This window comes from Vipera berus, assembly GCF_964194415.1.
Source record: "Vipera berus genome assembly, chromosome: Z".
NCBI classification, from domain to species: Eukaryota; Metazoa; Chordata; class Lepidosauria; order Squamata; family Viperidae; genus Vipera; species Vipera berus.
Window position 1 is genome coordinate 80,771,335 of NC_138205.1, and position 17,064 is coordinate 80,788,398.

The window sequence follows — 17,064 nt, forward strand, 5'->3', positions numbered from 1 at the left end:
TTGTAGTGGCATATAGGCAAAAACATTAACATGGTGCTAACTGAAGAATCACACTCAGATAGTATGAAGTCTTTCTGGATACCTATGCTTCAATTAACGTCCAGAGACACATATCCAATAGGTTGGTGTAATGTTGTTTTTTGTTTTTAGCAAGAGGATAAACAGCCTAGAACAGGGGTGTCAAACTCAATTTCATTGAGGGCCGCATCAGCACTGCAGTTGCCCTCAGGGGGCCAGGTGGGCGTGGCCAGGGAGGGGCGTGGCCTACTGGGTGGGCGTGGCTAGAGTGCGTATGGCCTACTGGGTGGGTGTGGCCAGCTCTACATCGTTCGCATCAAGGGTGCCTATGGGGGCCTGGGCAGGAGTGGGACAGGTCTGAGGGTCTCTGGGCCAGGGCCAAGGCCAAGGCAGTGGGGGCCGTTCCCTCACTGTTTCCAGGATGGCTTCGCGGGCCACATGAAACCACTTCGCGGGCCGGATCCGGCCCCCGGGCCTTGTGTTTGACATGTCTGGCCTAGAAGGATGCTTGAAAGCTATGCACTGGAAAGGATCAAAATGAATAATGAGCATAGACAAAAATATAGACAAGAAATTTTTAATCATTTGGAGAATAGAGAAATTGTTTAGCAAGCGAGAAATGGTCTGAATGTTCGTAGTGATTGGAGAGCTGCTATTGGATATCTGTAACATGAGATAAAGAAACAATAACAATCAAGGTTGACTCAGTAAAGTGAGAACTTAGATTGTTGGGGACACTTTGCTGACCTTGTAAAACACCTAGAGCTGCAAAGCACTATGAAGCGGTATATATAGGTCTAATGCTATTACTATTGCTCTAATTTTAATATTATATATTTTGTAACTTGTTATGTTGAGGCTAGCCCACAGACATAATGCATCACACATTTTTGATCATGCATAATCTTTGTGCTCTCTTTAGGATTCAAGACTAAAATTAATAGAACAAAGAAATTATGTCTTCTCATACCTTATTTCCTTATTAATTTATTTATGTTAGAAAACATTGACATGCGCAAAGTTATAGCTGTCAGTTAGGGAGAACACACTTATTACTGGATGTAAAAGAAGTGAAAGATTATAATTTTAATCTCACCAGAAAAGCACGATTGATCTCAGGTATGTTATTAAAAGCTAAAATGACTGGGACAATCTCTAATGCACTGTATTCAAGGAGCGCTGTGTTGACAGAACTTGGATGGTCGGACTCTCCATTACTGAAGAAGACAGCAACTTTCCTCACATTAGCACCTTGGAGAGTTCGCTTGAAGAGATGCCTGGCAACAAACCTCATAGATCCACCAATGTCCCGTCTGTTGGTTGTTCTCTGGAAAGAAAGTCTGTTGAGCTCCTGCAACAACTTGTTCTTGCTCTGGATATCTGTAAAGCGGATCAGGTAGTTGGTGTTGGAGCTGTAGGACACAACAGCCACTCTGGCTCCCACAGGACAATTGCTCTCTCTGATGTTCGTTTGGTTCACAATTTCTGTGACAATCTTTTTCATCTGTTCAAACATCTGGTGTGTGGTATCCTGGGATATATCCAAAGCAAATACTAGTTCCGTAGCATATGCTGGACATTCTGCAGTTCCTACAACAATAGCACAGATTGTTCATTGAACTAGACATTTAAAAAAGGTGGGGAGATTTCAAAAGATAACTATTTTCAGTTCCCTATCCTATTTTCTTTGCAGCATGCCACCTATGGTATGCTGGTCTGACAGCCGCGGACAGGAAAGTATTACAGAGGGTAGTGAGCACAGCACAAGACATTGTGGGCTGTTCCCTGACACCACTGGATGACATCGCCAGGGCTCGTTGCCTTGGAAGAGTGAGGAAGATTCTCAGGGATGACTCACACCCTGGACGGTATCTCTTTACTCTACTACCATCCGGTAGGAGATACAGGAATATAGCCAGCGGTACCAACAGGCTGAAAAATAGCTTTTATCCGTGGGCTGTTAGGCTTTTAAATAGGACATAATCTTATGCAGAATTGACTTGGGAGGCCGGTGTGTGGTGTAATTGGTTCACATAGTGTGGTGGGATGGAGGGTTTTGTTGTCACTGTGTGTTGGGGGGAGAGAGCATGGGGGGAGGCTCAGCTAATCTCAAAGTACACATGTTGTACTTTGACAATAAAGGTTTTTATGTGACCACAAGCAATACTAGATGATATTTCTCTTGCAAACTGTTCACAATGCAATGCCACATGATAAGTCAATATTTGAATGTATTTAAATGGAGAATGAAGCTTACCTTGGTAGCAAGCTAAAGAAAAGAGAGAAAATAATGTGGTATTATTGTTTAGCAAGCAGATATTTCTTCTACATAAATTATTAAATGTATTTTTCTGTCTCTTACTTTACAGTCACACTTGGATATCAATGATCTGAGGATTATTTTTAAGTGCACAGGTTATCTATATAAAGCAAAAATTTGTTTGATTTGAGTGAATCTAATAATGACTGTAGTTTTCCCCTTCCTAATGCTGTCTTATTAAAAATGATCCTATTCTATTTGTTTTTTGTTTTATTATGCATGTTGCTAGCCATGAGCACTATTCAAATTATTTCTGTTATTCAATGTATTTGGGTTTATTTTTCTTTTATTGTTCCTAATGTGCTTATTTTTAGGTTGTGCAGCAATTTTTCCATTATGGGTATGGGGATTGCTTTTGAGGTTTATTAAACAAACAATAGAGGACAACTTTTTAAAAAAAAATAGAATGAAACATAAGTCAAAATTGAAGGAAATGGAAGAATAAAAAAGATGATATGATTTTAAGGAAAAATCTGAATATTTTAAAATATGTATAATATTTATCTACTGAAATGTTGTGCCAACAAGTATTATTCACTAGGGAAAAAAAACAATATAGTTGATGGAGGTTCAGAATGAATGAACGTCAAGAGAGCCAATTTGGTGTAGAGGTTAAGGTGCCCAGCTTGAAACTGGGAGACCAAGAGTCCTAATACTGCCTTAGGCACAAAACCAGCTGGGTGACATTGGACCAGTCCCTCTTTCTCTGGATTAATTTTGTAAGAATAGGCTAGGCCATAAATAATATTACAGTTATGAGAACCTTCAAAGTAGCCTGGGCCAGATTGGTATCCAGCTGAGTTCCTGTAATAACAATGACAAAAGTCACAAAGGAAAGCAATATGGCATCTCCAGGACAAACATGGTCAGAATAGAATTCCAAAAGCCAAATTCCCCAAAAATAGACATGGGCAGAACAAAGAAATGGATGACAAGTATCTTAAGTCTGATTAATTTAATTTTAAATCTGATTATATTTACATCTATTTACATTAAATAAATTTAACAGGATTATTTCACATGCATTTACTAATTTTCTTCTTTTCCAATTATAAGAGCAGATAGGAAGTTCTCACTTAAGCTTTATTTGGGCTAATTTGGATTTGAGGCCATAGTTAGTGCATTCCTAATACAGGACAAAGAGTACCAAATTATCCATGTTATTCAGCAAAATTCAACCAGAAAAAGGTGTCAGTACTGCTGATACTGAAAGAAATCTGATGTGAGTACATTGAGGCAGTTTTATCTGTAAATTTGGCAGAATTGTCATAGTAAACTATCAAAGATTTAGCTTTTCTAAGAAATTGGCAGATATAGTCTGTTTGTGTGGGAACATTTAACCATACAGAAAAGAAATTGTGTAGAAACAACAATAGCAGAAAAAAGCATGGTTGGGTTGTTTTTGTGTGTTTTGATTTTGTCTTTGCTCCTTCTAGCATCATAATAGAATAATCCACAGTACCATAAACTTCTGAAGTTACACTATCTTAATAGCCCCTTTGAGTATGAATGTCTGCAGCATTTGGAAACTCTGGCTTCTTTCAATTTGAGACTGCTCAACTCATATGAAGCCTAACTGAATATATTAGAATGGAAAAGCACTCCAGCTATTTGAATGTCTGCACAAGACAATTATTATGTTACAAATTGATACTTACAACTGTGTTTCCGAATATAAGCAATGAGCTCACATGGCTGTAAAATGAAAAAAAGGAGAAATTAAAGACTATGGGTGTTTTGAACAAAATGTTTCTATAAATACTTTTTAATATATAACTTTGATATAACAAATGCTTACTGAAAAAGAAGCCATGCCTTTGAATCCTTTGTTACCCTGAAAGGAGAGAGGGAGAAATAATCTGTTTGAATAAAATATTAGGAATTGTCTTCTCATGAATAAGAACCATGGATAATGAAGGGGATAGGGGTATAATAATCAGAGATAACTACAGCAAAATGTTCTCATTCAGCCTGGCTATTTGTTACTTTTTCTATAACTTGGAATTATGAAATGACCCATTTAGGAACTATAAACACAACATACTTCAAAGCCAAGCTGTTATATAAACTACTAGGACAGGGGTGTCAAACTCAATTTCATTGAGGGCCGCATCAGCATTGCAGTTGTCCTCAGGGGGCCAGGTGGGTGTGGCCTGGGTGGGCGTGGCCTACTGGGTGGGCGTGGCTAGAGTGCGTATGGCCTACTGGGTGGGCATGGCCAGCTCTACATCGTTCGCGTCAAGGGTGCCTATGGAGGCCTGGGCAGGAGTGGGACAGATCTGAGGGTCTCTGGCAGGAGGAGGGTCTCTGGGGCAGGGCCAAGGCAGTGGGGGCCGTTCCCTCACTGTTTCCAGGATGGCTTCGCGGGCCACATGAAACCACTTCGCGGGCCGGATCTGGCCCCCGGGCCTTGTGTTTGACATGTCTGTACTAGGACATAACAAATATGCCCCCAGCTATTCTAACATTCACATTCACTGTATGAACATCTGAGATTAATAACAGCAAGATCCAAAAACATAGTGCATACATGCAGAAGCACCAGCCAAATGTATTTAGTAGGAACTAAAACAACCATGAATATACAATTGCAATCAATGTAACAGCCATTTCTAATCGTTCTTGTGAGTGAAACTTTGATATACATTTAATGTGGTTTTTAATTCATGGGTTAATATTCATGAGTTTAATTTTGTGATCTTGAGGGAAGGGTTTAATTGTCAATTGAGTTCAATAGTCAGTGCTCTGTTAAACATTAAATAATTTTAAATAAATCAATATATCTCTTTAATCTACCCCAGGCTCTTTATCCGACTGAATCATTTCTTTTCTTTGATAAAAGATATATCTTTACAGATTCAAAGCATTAAAAAAATCATACATGCAAGGATAAAAATCTTTCATTAAGCTCACCACTCTCCCATTATGTTGTTTAGGACTACAATATAAGGGTAATCATCAAATAAATGTTTGTGACTTAAACCAACCCAAGACGTACAGAAGCAAAATTAATTTTAAAGACAGCAGCAAGTTGTCTTTCAATGTGCAGATTAATAGAAATAATAATAACAACAATGATCATATGAAATTATGGGCTGTCCTAGGAGATTTTATTTTTTGTCATTTTTATTTTGCAGGGAGGCTAGAATTTGTTTTAATGTATTAAAATTTAAAAACCTGTTCAAGGGTATAAAGAACTATTCTTGTCTATTCTTAGTCTATTCTTAAAACTATACTGTCTATACTTAGTCTATACTTCTTGTCTATTCTTGTGTATACTTAAAACACTGGGGTAATTGCTTCATTGGTTTCAGCAGAAAACTGTAGATTACAGCATGACTGGAGGATCTCAGCAACCCAAACCAAATAGCTCCAGTGATACATACCACCAGGATATTATCCATCCTACTCATAAGAAATAATCCATCTACATGAGCCCAATCAGTTCACTTGCTGCACTGACATAAAAAACTTAGTTTACAAGCTACTATTGTATCTTTCTGCAATACAAATTGCCCTGCAAATAAAGTTAATTACAGAAAATGGTATAAATTTGCATACCCGCCGACCTGGAGGACCATGCTTTCCTAAAGCTCCTTTTTGGCCGATGGCACCTGCAGGACCCTGAAAACAATGACATTGGATAAACTACCATTAAAAAAAATCAGCCCTCCATTTTGGAAATTTCAAGTGAGTGATGCTAATGAAATCCAGTAATTGATCTGAAGTGATAAGTTAAAGTTATCATATAACATCGATAAATAATTCTGATTCTTTATGGCAGGGGTGTCAAACTCAATTTCACTGAGGGCCGCATCAGCATTGCCGTTGCCCTCAGGGGGCCGGGTGGGTGTGGCCAGGGTGGGCGTGGCCTACTGGGTGGGTGTGGCTAGAGTGCGTATGGCTTGCTGGGTGGGCGTGGCCAGCTCTACATCGTTGGCATCAAGGGTGCCTATGGGGGCCTGGGCAGGAGTGGGACAGATCTGAGGGTCTCTGGCAGAAGGAGGGTCTCTGGGCCAGGGCCAAGGCAGTGGGGGCCGTTCCCTCACTGTTTCCAGGATGGCTTCGCGGGCCGCATGAGACCACTTCGCGGGCCGGATCCGGCCCCCGGGCCTTGTGTTTGACATGTCTGCTTTATGGCTATCATTTAAAGAGATATATAATTAATTCTATGAATCCAAAGAAATTTGGATTTGTATCTAATATTTACCGAATTCCATTTTGTAAGCCATTTTTGCAATCAAGGGGAATCTTAAAAAGTAGTTTTTATAAAAGTTCTACAAAATGCACGAAAGCCCTAAAATATATTTTTTTGCCTGCATGTTTAACAGTTTGATATGTCATACTGCAACAGACTTTCCTTTGGAAGTAGCATTCATAGATTACAGTTGGATTTATTATTAGTCATAGTATCTTCTTGACTGTGAATCACTCTTAAATAATTTAGACTGTGAAAAATGTTATTAATAATATTAATTACTTGCCTTTTGCCCTTGGATCCCTCTTAACCCAATTTCTCCTGGAATTCCAGGATTGCCAACATCACCCTAAATTAAATTATATAGATATAAATTTGAAAATGAAATTATTATTAGATACTTCTGATTGTTACCAGATTTGTAAAAAAAAAATACCTTAACAAAGCAACCATATTTTCATTTGTCTGGAAACCTATCAAGCTGAGTGAAATATATCTCTAAACAGAAAAAAAGTTGCAAGAATTTTTAAAGTACCAAATATTTATTGAAACATTAAATCCAAACCTAGCACAAAACCTATGCTACTACCAGAATCAAATTGCTGCCATGCTGCAACTGTACTACCAGGATTTTCCCCTCCAAACCTCATGCTGATTTGCTCCAATATCATGAAAAATGCCCCCTGTAATGTGAACATTCATCGACCAGTTCATCTGGGGGCTGTGTGGTGTGGCGCCTGTTGTAAAATGTAGTTTTCTTTTTAGTTGTGTTTTAATGGATTATTATGAAACATGTAGAATCAATGGATAAGATAGGTAGCCATGTAAACTCTGTAAATAAATAAATGTGCATTAAAAATGAAGATCAGGGTTAGGTGGGACCAGGAAGAGAAGCTACATTCAGTGCTTGATGAACTGGTAGTACTGGTCATAGATCTGAATAAGATGACACCCACACTGAATCACTGAATCACTTTGCTAAGATCTCTCTATACTTCCCAACAAGGTTTAGTCTGTGGGCTAAATAACTTATTTTTCACCAGAAATACTCTTCATTGTTGTCCAATTTTATTTGTATTCTATGCAGTTACACAATATAATCAGAAGAGTCTTTTTTTATTCTTATTTTTGGAATGCCCATTACCTCCTGTCCTATGTCTCCAGGAAATCCTTTTTGCCCCTATAACACACAAATGGGAGAACAAAATTTATTCTTGAATAATGGATGCAACAAAGATTAAAAAACCCCAACCATCTCAATCGAAAATTGCTTATCAGATATTTCTGTTCTCCGAACTCAGTCCTTTCACTTGAATGTATATACTTTTTCTCTTTTGTGCCAGCAAACCTGTTGTCTATCCAAGGTTTTATTCAACATGAAACATGATATATTGCATTGTAAGAAGAAAAGAAAAAAGACCCCCCCAAAAAGGAGTCCACTTTCCCTTTCAAAAATGCCTGCTAATTCTGAGACAGATCTGCAGAATATGTTATAGTCTTCTAGCATTCTATAGTTGGTTGTGGGATTTTTCCTTAAAATAAGTAAATAAATAACAATTTCTTTCTTTCTTTCTTTCTTTTATTTTAATGTTTTCTACAATCTAATTCTAATTATCTTTCAATTTATTTTAACATTCTGTTATTTTTTTAACCTAAACAATTGAAACTATATGTGGCCCCATTATTTCTTGGTTTAAAAATTGTCACAAATCCTGATATAATTACTGTCTCAGTAATCAGAGACAAAAAAACCATCCCAAAATGGATGTTGAATCCCAAAATAAGTTTGAAAACATTGTTTGAAAACTGCAATATTTTCTCTACTCGTGACAAATCTGAACCCCTTATATTTATATCTGTATAAATGAACCTAATTATGCCCAGATTGCATTATTTGCTTGGGCCCTCAACATATCCCAAAACTCTAAATTTCATTTGTAGTCATCCAAACATTTTTCATTACATTGGAATGCTTGATGCAAACATACCAAAACTGCTACACAATTTCTTGCCCAGTCTTCCAAAGTGAAAAGATAATAAAGTATCACACTTGGTCCATAAAAATATATTATATTTTGTTCTTATCTCTAAAATAAAACATGTTTTATTTCTATTCAATCCAATTATAATTGGTTTTCATTTAAGAGTCCTTACTTACGTACCTTTATTCCTTTATTTCCCAGCTTACCATATCCAATTGCACCACTATCCCCCTAAAATAAAAGCATAACTTATATTATTTAGGATTTTTGTACTCACCATAACTATACATTAATAAAAGGTGGATTTGACTACTTTATCAAGTTTTCCCATTGCATTTGGCTGTCACAAGATTGGGAAAGGTTCCCCAATGTGAATGAAAAAAGAAATTCTTTTGCATATTTTTCCTACCAGTTGTTAATCTTTGAAATTCTTTTAAAGAAGAGAAAAGCATGATGGATGAGTGGTATTATTGCATTTATTTTAATAAAAGGCAATGTATAGTATGAATATCACAGTTTTCATAGTCATTATTCAACAACTGCAGATTCTTGAACTTTCCAGTCCTCAATTACATTTATTTATTTTTATTTACTTATTAAATTTATGTGTAATTCATCTCACTCTGCAAAGTAACTTTGGGAGTCTTGCATGTAAAGAAAATATGGGAGAAATTCTCCCCATAGAACCAGGGTCATCCCTGGAGAGATAATAAAAAAATTGAATAACGTGTCCCACAACTACATGTACAAATAGGTACGGTATCTATTGCTAAATGCCACTTTGACCTTTCTCTCTCTCTCTCTCTCTCTCTCCCTCCCTCCCTCCCTCTCTCTCTCCCTCAGACACACACACACACTAAGGGTACTGCATCGGTTATTTTTATGAGTATTGTTTTTATCACCATTAGAGGAGGAATTCTATCCCTGAGAAATTATTGAAGTATTTCTCCTTCCCCTGGAGAAATTTGAAGAAGCCACTTAATTTCTCTGCCCATGAATCTGATGGAGACTTTCAAAAGATCTTTTGTGTCCAGATCTAATGCTTGTTCAACCCAGTCTTACTTTTTACTGAGAATTATGAAAACAGCAAATTATCAAGAATATACAATAGTAGAAGGGATGAACATTAGATGTAAATAGATTAATACAAACCCTTAGCCCTCGTAGTCCAGATAAACCTCTCTCCCCCTTTATTCCGGGATCACCAAACTCTCCCTGTAAAAGGAAATAAAACTGGTGCAGTGTAAAGTTGAATCTAATTTCATCTCATACTATATTATGGAAGTACTGTAGCAGCACATTCAATTTTAGCTTCACACTAAACTGCAAAGATACCCAGAAGATCACATGAGTAACATAAGAAATAAGATGTGTAAAACAACGTTCCTCCTGCTTGTAAAAAGAAGGGATTTCCCCCTCTTCAACTGGTCAAGCAAGAGAGTACTTAGTCAGATGTGGTAGATTTTTAATTATTTATACCATGCACCTCTTCATGGATTACTGCCTTGTCGTGGTGAAGCGGCTTGCATAATTCAATGAAGCTATGAGCTATGCTGTGCAGGGCCACCCAAGATGGACAGGTCATAGCAGAGAGTTCTGACAAAACGTGATCCACTGGAGAAGGAAATGGCAACCCACTCCAGTATCTTTGCCATGAAAACCCTATGGACAGTACCAAAAGGCAAAAAGATATGACGCTGGCAGATAAGCCCCTCAGGTCGGAAGGCGTCCAATATGCTACTGGGGAAGAGCATAGGGTTAGTACTAGTAGCGCCAGAAAGAATGAAGCAACTGGGCCAAAGCCGAAAGGATGCTCAACTGTAGATGTATCTGGTGGTGGAAGGAAAGTTCAATGCTGTAAAGATTTTTTCTCCATAGGAACCTGGAATGTAAGATCCATGAATCAAGGAAAGTTGGACGTGGTCAAACAAGAGATGACAAGACTGAACATCGACATCTTAGGAATCAGCAAACTAAAATGGACAGGAATGGATGAAGTTTATTCAGATGACCATCAGGTATACTACTGCAGGCAAGAATCCCTCAGACGAAATGGAGTAGCCTTCATAGGCAATAAAAGACTAGGAAAAGCAATACTGGAATACAATCCCCAAAATGACAGAATGATCTCAGTTCAAATCCAAGGCAAACCATTCAATATCACAGTAGTCCAAGTCAATTATGGGCAATTGGAATGCTAAGGTAGGAAGCCAAAAGATAACTGAAATAATAGGCAGGTTTGGCCTTGGAGTACAAAATGAAGCAGGGCACAGACTGATAGAATTTTGTCAAGAGAATACAATGGTCATAGCAAACACTCTTTTTCAAAAACCCAAGAGATGGCTCTACACATGGACATCACCAGATGGTCAACACAGAAATCAGATTCACTATGTGCTCTGCAGCCAAAGAAGGAGAAGCTCTATACAGTCAGTAAAAATGAGACCAGGAGCTGACTGTGGCTCAGACCATGAGCTTCTCATTGCAAAATTTAGGCTTTTATTTTCCTGGGCTCCAAGATCACCGCAGATGGGGACTGAAGCCAAGAAATTAAAAGAGTCTTGCTCCTGGGGAGGAAAGCCATGGCAAATCTAGACAGCATACTAAAAAGCAGAGACATCACCCTGCCAACAAAAATGTGTATAGTCAAGGCTATGGTCTTCCCAGTTGCAATGTATGGCTGTGAAAGTTGGACCATAAGAAAGGCCAAGTGCCAAAGAATTGAGGCCTTTGAACTATGGTGCTGGAGAAGATTCCCACGAGTCCCTTGGACTGCAAGGTGATCAAACCGTTCAGTCCTAGAAGAGATCAACCCTGACTGCTCTTTAGAAGGCCAGATCCTGAAGCTGAAACTCAAATACTTTGGCCACCTAATGAGAAGGAAGGACTCACTGTAGAAGAGCCTAATGCTGGGAAAGATTGAGGGAAAGAGAAGAAGGGAACGACAGAGAATGAGGTGGCTGGATGGAGTCACTGAAGCAGTAGGCATGAGCTTAAATGGACTCTAGAAGATGGTAGAGGACAGGAAGGTAGAGGAACATTGTCCATGGGGTCGCGATGGGTCAGACATGACTTCCCAACTAACAACAACAACGCCATGCAAGAATGGCACCACCACCACCACCACCACCACCTTTATAGCAATTCAATTTTCTATTTTGTGGATCCAGTTTTCTTAGGAGCATATTGAATATTATATAAAGATTAAATTAACTTTTGGGTGGACTGTTTTAACATTGATGAATGATGATAGAGGAGGGAGAGAATAAATATATATGTTTTGGCAATATTCTACTGGTTCCTATCATCCACATATTTTGGGTGAAGAATTTTTGCTTTTGGATGACATTCAAGAAGCAGACCTCAATTAAGCATGGGATGGGATGGGATAGGACGGGTTGGGACAGGATGGGATGTGACAGGATAGGACTGGACAGCACAGAATAGAAGAGAAGAGAATGCATTAGGACAGATAAGGATTCTGTCTCCATTGCATAAGCTCTCAATGTATATACAAGCAACAAAGTAATATAATCATAAGTTACCAATAAGAGAAGGTAGTAGAAAAGATAAGGATAATAATAATAATAATAATAATAATAATAATAATAATAATAATAATAATAATAATAATAATAATAATAATAATAATAATACAGCCACATTACATGGGTAAATATCTTTAGACATAAGACAGTACTGTGGTAAGGAGGTGTTAGGCAGAGTGATGGCATAAGGGAAAAACCTATCTTTGTGTCTAGTTGTTTTGGTACGCAGTGCCCTATAGCATTGAGGGGAGGAGAGGAAACAGTTTATATCTAGGATGTAAGGGGTCTGTAAATGTTTTTTCAGATCTCTTTTTGACCCGTGTAGTATATAAGTCCTCAGTGGAAGGAAGGCTAGTAGCAATTGTTTTTTCCGTAGTCCTAACTATCCGTTAAAGTCTATACCTGTCCTGTTTTGTTGCTGTGTCAAACCAGTTATAGAAGTACAAATGACAGACTCAATAATCGCTCTGCAGAACTGTATCAGCTGCTCCTTGGGCAGTCTAAGCTTTCTGAGTTGATGCAAGAACAACATTTTTGTTGCGCCTTTTTAATGATGGTTCTAATGTTAGGTGTCCATTTCAAATCCTGGGAGATTATAGAACCCAGAAACCCAGATCTCTACTGTCTCTGCTGTTGATATTATGACTAATACAAATAAATTTAATAGTCTTACTACCTAACCAACCTTGGCAAATCATAGATGCTAAACAAGGTCAGCTATGAGCAGTACTTGGATGGAGGACAACCTAAGAATCCAGAACTGGGAAGCTAAAACTTCATTCTTAGAAGAAGGCAAAGGCAAACAAAATCCATACTATTGGCCAAGAAAACTGTATTTGATATTATTTTTCCATGTACTATATATTATATCATTTCCCTTCTGTAACATTAAACTGCACAGTTTGAGAACAATTTCTAAGTTTCCAAGCAATTGGAAGGCAATGATGTTATAATTGGGAACAATCTTCTGTTGGTAGCCTGCTTTTTAGACAGAGAACAATTTCAAAGTAAATATGAACATGTCCCAAAAGCATACTGAGAAGGAATATAGAGATACTCTATTGTTTTTAAGGACAAGTAAAATTATATACCTTATTCCCTCTGGGTCCCAATTTCCCAAGAATCCCTACTGGACCTGTTCTTCCTGGAATACTCTAAAATGACACAAGGCAATAAATCCATCTGGAGTTGATTAAGTGCTTCATATAAAATTCTTCCAAAATCTGCTGCCATTATAAGAATTACAAGCTTAAAATCATTCAATAGAATTTAATGAAACTATTCCTCCATGCTGGAGCAAGATCCAAACGTCAAATAGGGGATATTCTGTTCTGCAAAATAAGTCTCCCTTGTTTTTTCCTTCCACTTCCCATTCCACTTTAAGAAAGAGGTTTTGCTTTGAAAATTTCTTTCCAAGGGAATAATAATTTCATGGAAATTATTCTGGATTGAGGCAAGTGCTCTTGCAGTCCTCTGGTTTCTGAATGGCCAAAAACTATGTATGGGGAGAGGAGAATGTTCTATCATGCATAGTGCAAGAACTTCTACAGAGATCTGCAGCCTTCCTTACTGTACATCAGTCCTAAGAGAAGACCTCATCAGAAAACTCTTTTCAGAAGGTTTTTTCAGATTGGGAAGGATGGACAGGTAGCAAGTCTTCAGAGTTATGGGAGACACATAAGATAAATACATAATGCCATAACTATTTTTTCTAATACATAAATTAATTCAAAAGATTCACAAGCTCCAAAAACGAGAGTGAAAGACCAAAAAATTCTACAGGGATAGAACTTCTGAACAATTATACAGGATTTTGGCACAGCATTACTTGAAGCAGATAAAAACAAAAAAGCATGTGAGGGGACAACCCACTCCCCCGTGAAACAATCTAAAAAATTCTATTGTACTGAGACATACTGGGAATCCTTCCCTTCCTGGATTTCCTTTCATTCCTTTCAGTCCCTGAATTCCTTTTTCACCCTAGAAACATTTTAAAAAAACAGTATTAAGTTCAAACAGTACACACAAGGGATTCAGATGTCTTATTTCTACTTATTCATTAAACAATTCAGATACTAAGCACGAGTTTCCGTTACTGTTATCATTTTGACAATTATTGATAAAACAATGACTGGAAATAAGTCAGTGAAATCATTATCAAGAAATGTTGACTCAATTAATTGGCGATATTTTGTTTCTTCCTGTGCACATTTCTTTATCTGAAACATACTCCATCTTATGACTGTGTTATCAACTGCTCTTTTGAAAACAGTATATTTTAAAACTCTGCCTTATCTCAGAAAAGCTTAAGTAGTTAGATCTAATTAATAAATGGATGTAAGGACACCATAAAATCCCAGGGCTATAGGCTGAACTGAGAACCTGAAAAAGAATAATCGAAGAACCAGTTGAAAAGTTGCTACGAAAATTACATGGATTTAGTCAAGAAGATTTAACCTCAGCTTGAACTCAGTTACATCAGTCATTAGTCAGTCAAGAAGTCGTATTTTTCCTTAGAAGACATGTTCAGTGCACTTGAAGAGTAGTAGAATTTAGAGATCTTGAAGAAATCCAGCATCTTCCAAAGCTTTCTTTACTTTGGAAAAAGTAACAAGCCATGAAGGTAGAGCAAGCCCTTTTTCAGACAGTTGTACTTCACTTTTGCACTTTGAATTTTTGTTTACAAATAAAAAAATGAGCACTTCAGAAGTTTACCTGTGGGCCCTTAAATCCTTGATCTCCAGGAAAAACCCCTGGCCCCTGGGCTCCTTTTCTTCCCTGTAATAACAGAAATGATTGCTTTCATTGCTAATGTATTTTTAGTATATGGGCATGTATTTAATCATTTTTTTTTAACTTTTGTAATCCTGTATTTTTATTCTTGCCCTGTTCACCTCCCTGAGTCCTTCGGGAGAAGGGCGGTATAGAAATATTATTAAATTAAATTAAATTAAAAATTGGATCCATTAAAAGAAAGCCTAATTCATAGTCAAACTAAACAAAATAATATAGCATGTTCAACTATTTTGCTACTTGGACCACCAGCAGGCCATACTTTGCCAGCTTTGTCCCTATTGGAGTCCTCAAATATGGGTAAGTTTCTGGGGTTCAAAACCTCTACCGGGAATTGAACTCACAAATCTCTGCACTTTACACAGCTGTGTATAGAGCATTATCTTTAGGAGCCATCCACATCCTAGTGCTTTTCTGTACCTTCTTTTTTTTTTTTGAAGAGTAGATAGATCAATTGATAAATATGAGGATGGGTAGGTATGTAAGTAGAATTTAAAACCATACAATACTGGATTCATCCCCTTTCTGGATTACTGCCTTGTCGTGGTGAAGGAGCTTGTGTAACTCAATGAAGCTATGACCTATGCCATGCAGGGCCACCCAAGATGGACAGGTCATAGCAGAGAGTTCTGACAAAACGTCTGTTGTGATTCAGGGTCAGCCTGTGGGTTCGGCAGTTGGGTCGGACGATGACTCAGAGGAGGAGGGGGGTGTTGAAGATCTTGCTGATGATAGCCCTCAGGCAGGCCCCTCCCACTTGGTCACCATGGAGACCCAGCTGTGTGAGCCTGACAGTGTGGATGAAGATGACCCACAGCTGGCCCTGTTCAAGGACGCCCGACGCAGGAGGCAGTCAAGTAGGAGCAAACAGAGGAAGGCTGTGGGGCTTCTCGGAAGGAGGCAAAGAGAGGCCACGCCCTGAACTCTTTATAAAGGGAATGTTTGGGGAGGGCTGGTTTGCTGAAAGCAACCGCTCAGATAGTGTTTCAAAGCTCCTGTATCTTGGTACGTGTCTTGTTTGTTTTTGTAATAAATTTGGCAGACGTATTCCAGCCTCTTGCCGTTTATAAAGGGGTTGCCTTTTCTGCAAGGCCGGTAGCAGGCTGGTACAGAACAACGTCATCCACTGGAGAAGGAAATGGCAACCCACTCCAGTATCTTTGCCATGAAAACCTCATGGACAGTACCAAAAGGCAAAAAGATATGATGCTGGAAGATGACACCCTCAGGTTGGAAGGTGTCCAATATGCTACTGGGGAAGAGCAGAGGGCTAGTACTAGTAGCGTCAGAAAGAATGAAGTGACTGGGTCAAAGCCGAAAGGAGGCTTAGCTGTGGAAAGGAAAGTCCGATGCTGTAAAGATTTTTTCTCCATAGGAACCTGGAATTTAAGATACATGAATCAAAGAAAGCTGGATGTGGTCAAACAAGAGATGACAAGACTGAACATCGACATCTTAGGAATCAGCAAACTAAAATGGAGAGGAATGGGTGAATTTAATTCAGATGACCATCAGGTATACTACTGCGGGCAAGAATCCCTCAGACGAAATGGAGTAGCCTTCATAGTCAATAAAAGAGTAGGAAAAGCAATACTGGGATACAATCGCCAAAATGACAGAATGATCTCAGTTCAAATCCAAGGCAAACCATCACAGTAGTCCAAGTCTATGCCCCAACCACTGGTGCTGAAGAGAATGAAATTGAACGGTTCTATGAAGCCCTACAGCACCTTATACAATTAACACCAAAACTGATGTCCTTATCATCATGGGGGATTGAAATGGTAAAGTAGGAAGCCAAAAGATAACCAGAATAATAAGTTTGACCTTGGAGTACAAAATGAAGCAGGGCACAGACTCATAGAATTTTGTCAACACAATACGATGGTCATAGCAAACACTCTGTTCCAACAACCCAAGAGATGGCTCTACACATGGACATCACCAGACAGCCAACACAGAAATCAGATTGATTATGTGCTCTGCAGCCAAAGATGGATAAGCTCTATACAGTCATTAAAAACAAGACCAGGAGCTGACTGTGGCTCAGATCATGAGCTTCTCGTTGCAAAATTTAGGCTTAAACTGAAGAAAGTAGGGAAAAGCACTAGGCCACTCAGATACATGAATACACAGTAGAGGTGAGAAATAGATTTAATGAATTAGATCCAATAGACAGAATGCCTGAAGAATTATGGAAGGAGG

General features: G+C 38.4%; 1 protein-coding gene across 1 annotated transcript in view; it reads right to left on the reverse strand.

Annotated features, from left to right (window-relative positions):
- The window catches only part of LOC308679010 (collagen alpha-6(VI) chain-like), a gene marked incomplete at both ends in the record, with an annotated part of 61,175 nt that overhangs the window by 3,682 nt on the left and 40,429 nt on the right, over nucleotides 1-17,064 (reverse strand). Inside the window, 10 exons of the mRNA XM_081346246.1 lie at nucleotides 1,115-1,608; nucleotides 2,276-2,287; nucleotides 3,997-4,033; nucleotides 5,900-5,962; nucleotides 6,823-6,885; nucleotides 7,681-7,716; nucleotides 8,699-8,749; nucleotides 9,671-9,733; nucleotides 13,984-14,046; nucleotides 14,782-14,844. Coding sequence (XP_081202372.1) covers nucleotides 1,115-1,608; nucleotides 2,276-2,287; nucleotides 3,997-4,033; nucleotides 5,900-5,962; nucleotides 6,823-6,885; nucleotides 7,681-7,716; nucleotides 8,699-8,749; nucleotides 9,671-9,733; nucleotides 13,984-14,046; nucleotides 14,782-14,844 — 945 coding nt within the window. The remainder of the gene's footprint in view (nucleotides 1-1,114; nucleotides 1,609-2,275; nucleotides 2,288-3,996; nucleotides 4,034-5,899; nucleotides 5,963-6,822; nucleotides 6,886-7,680; nucleotides 7,717-8,698; nucleotides 8,750-9,670; nucleotides 9,734-13,983; nucleotides 14,047-14,781; nucleotides 14,845-17,064) is intronic.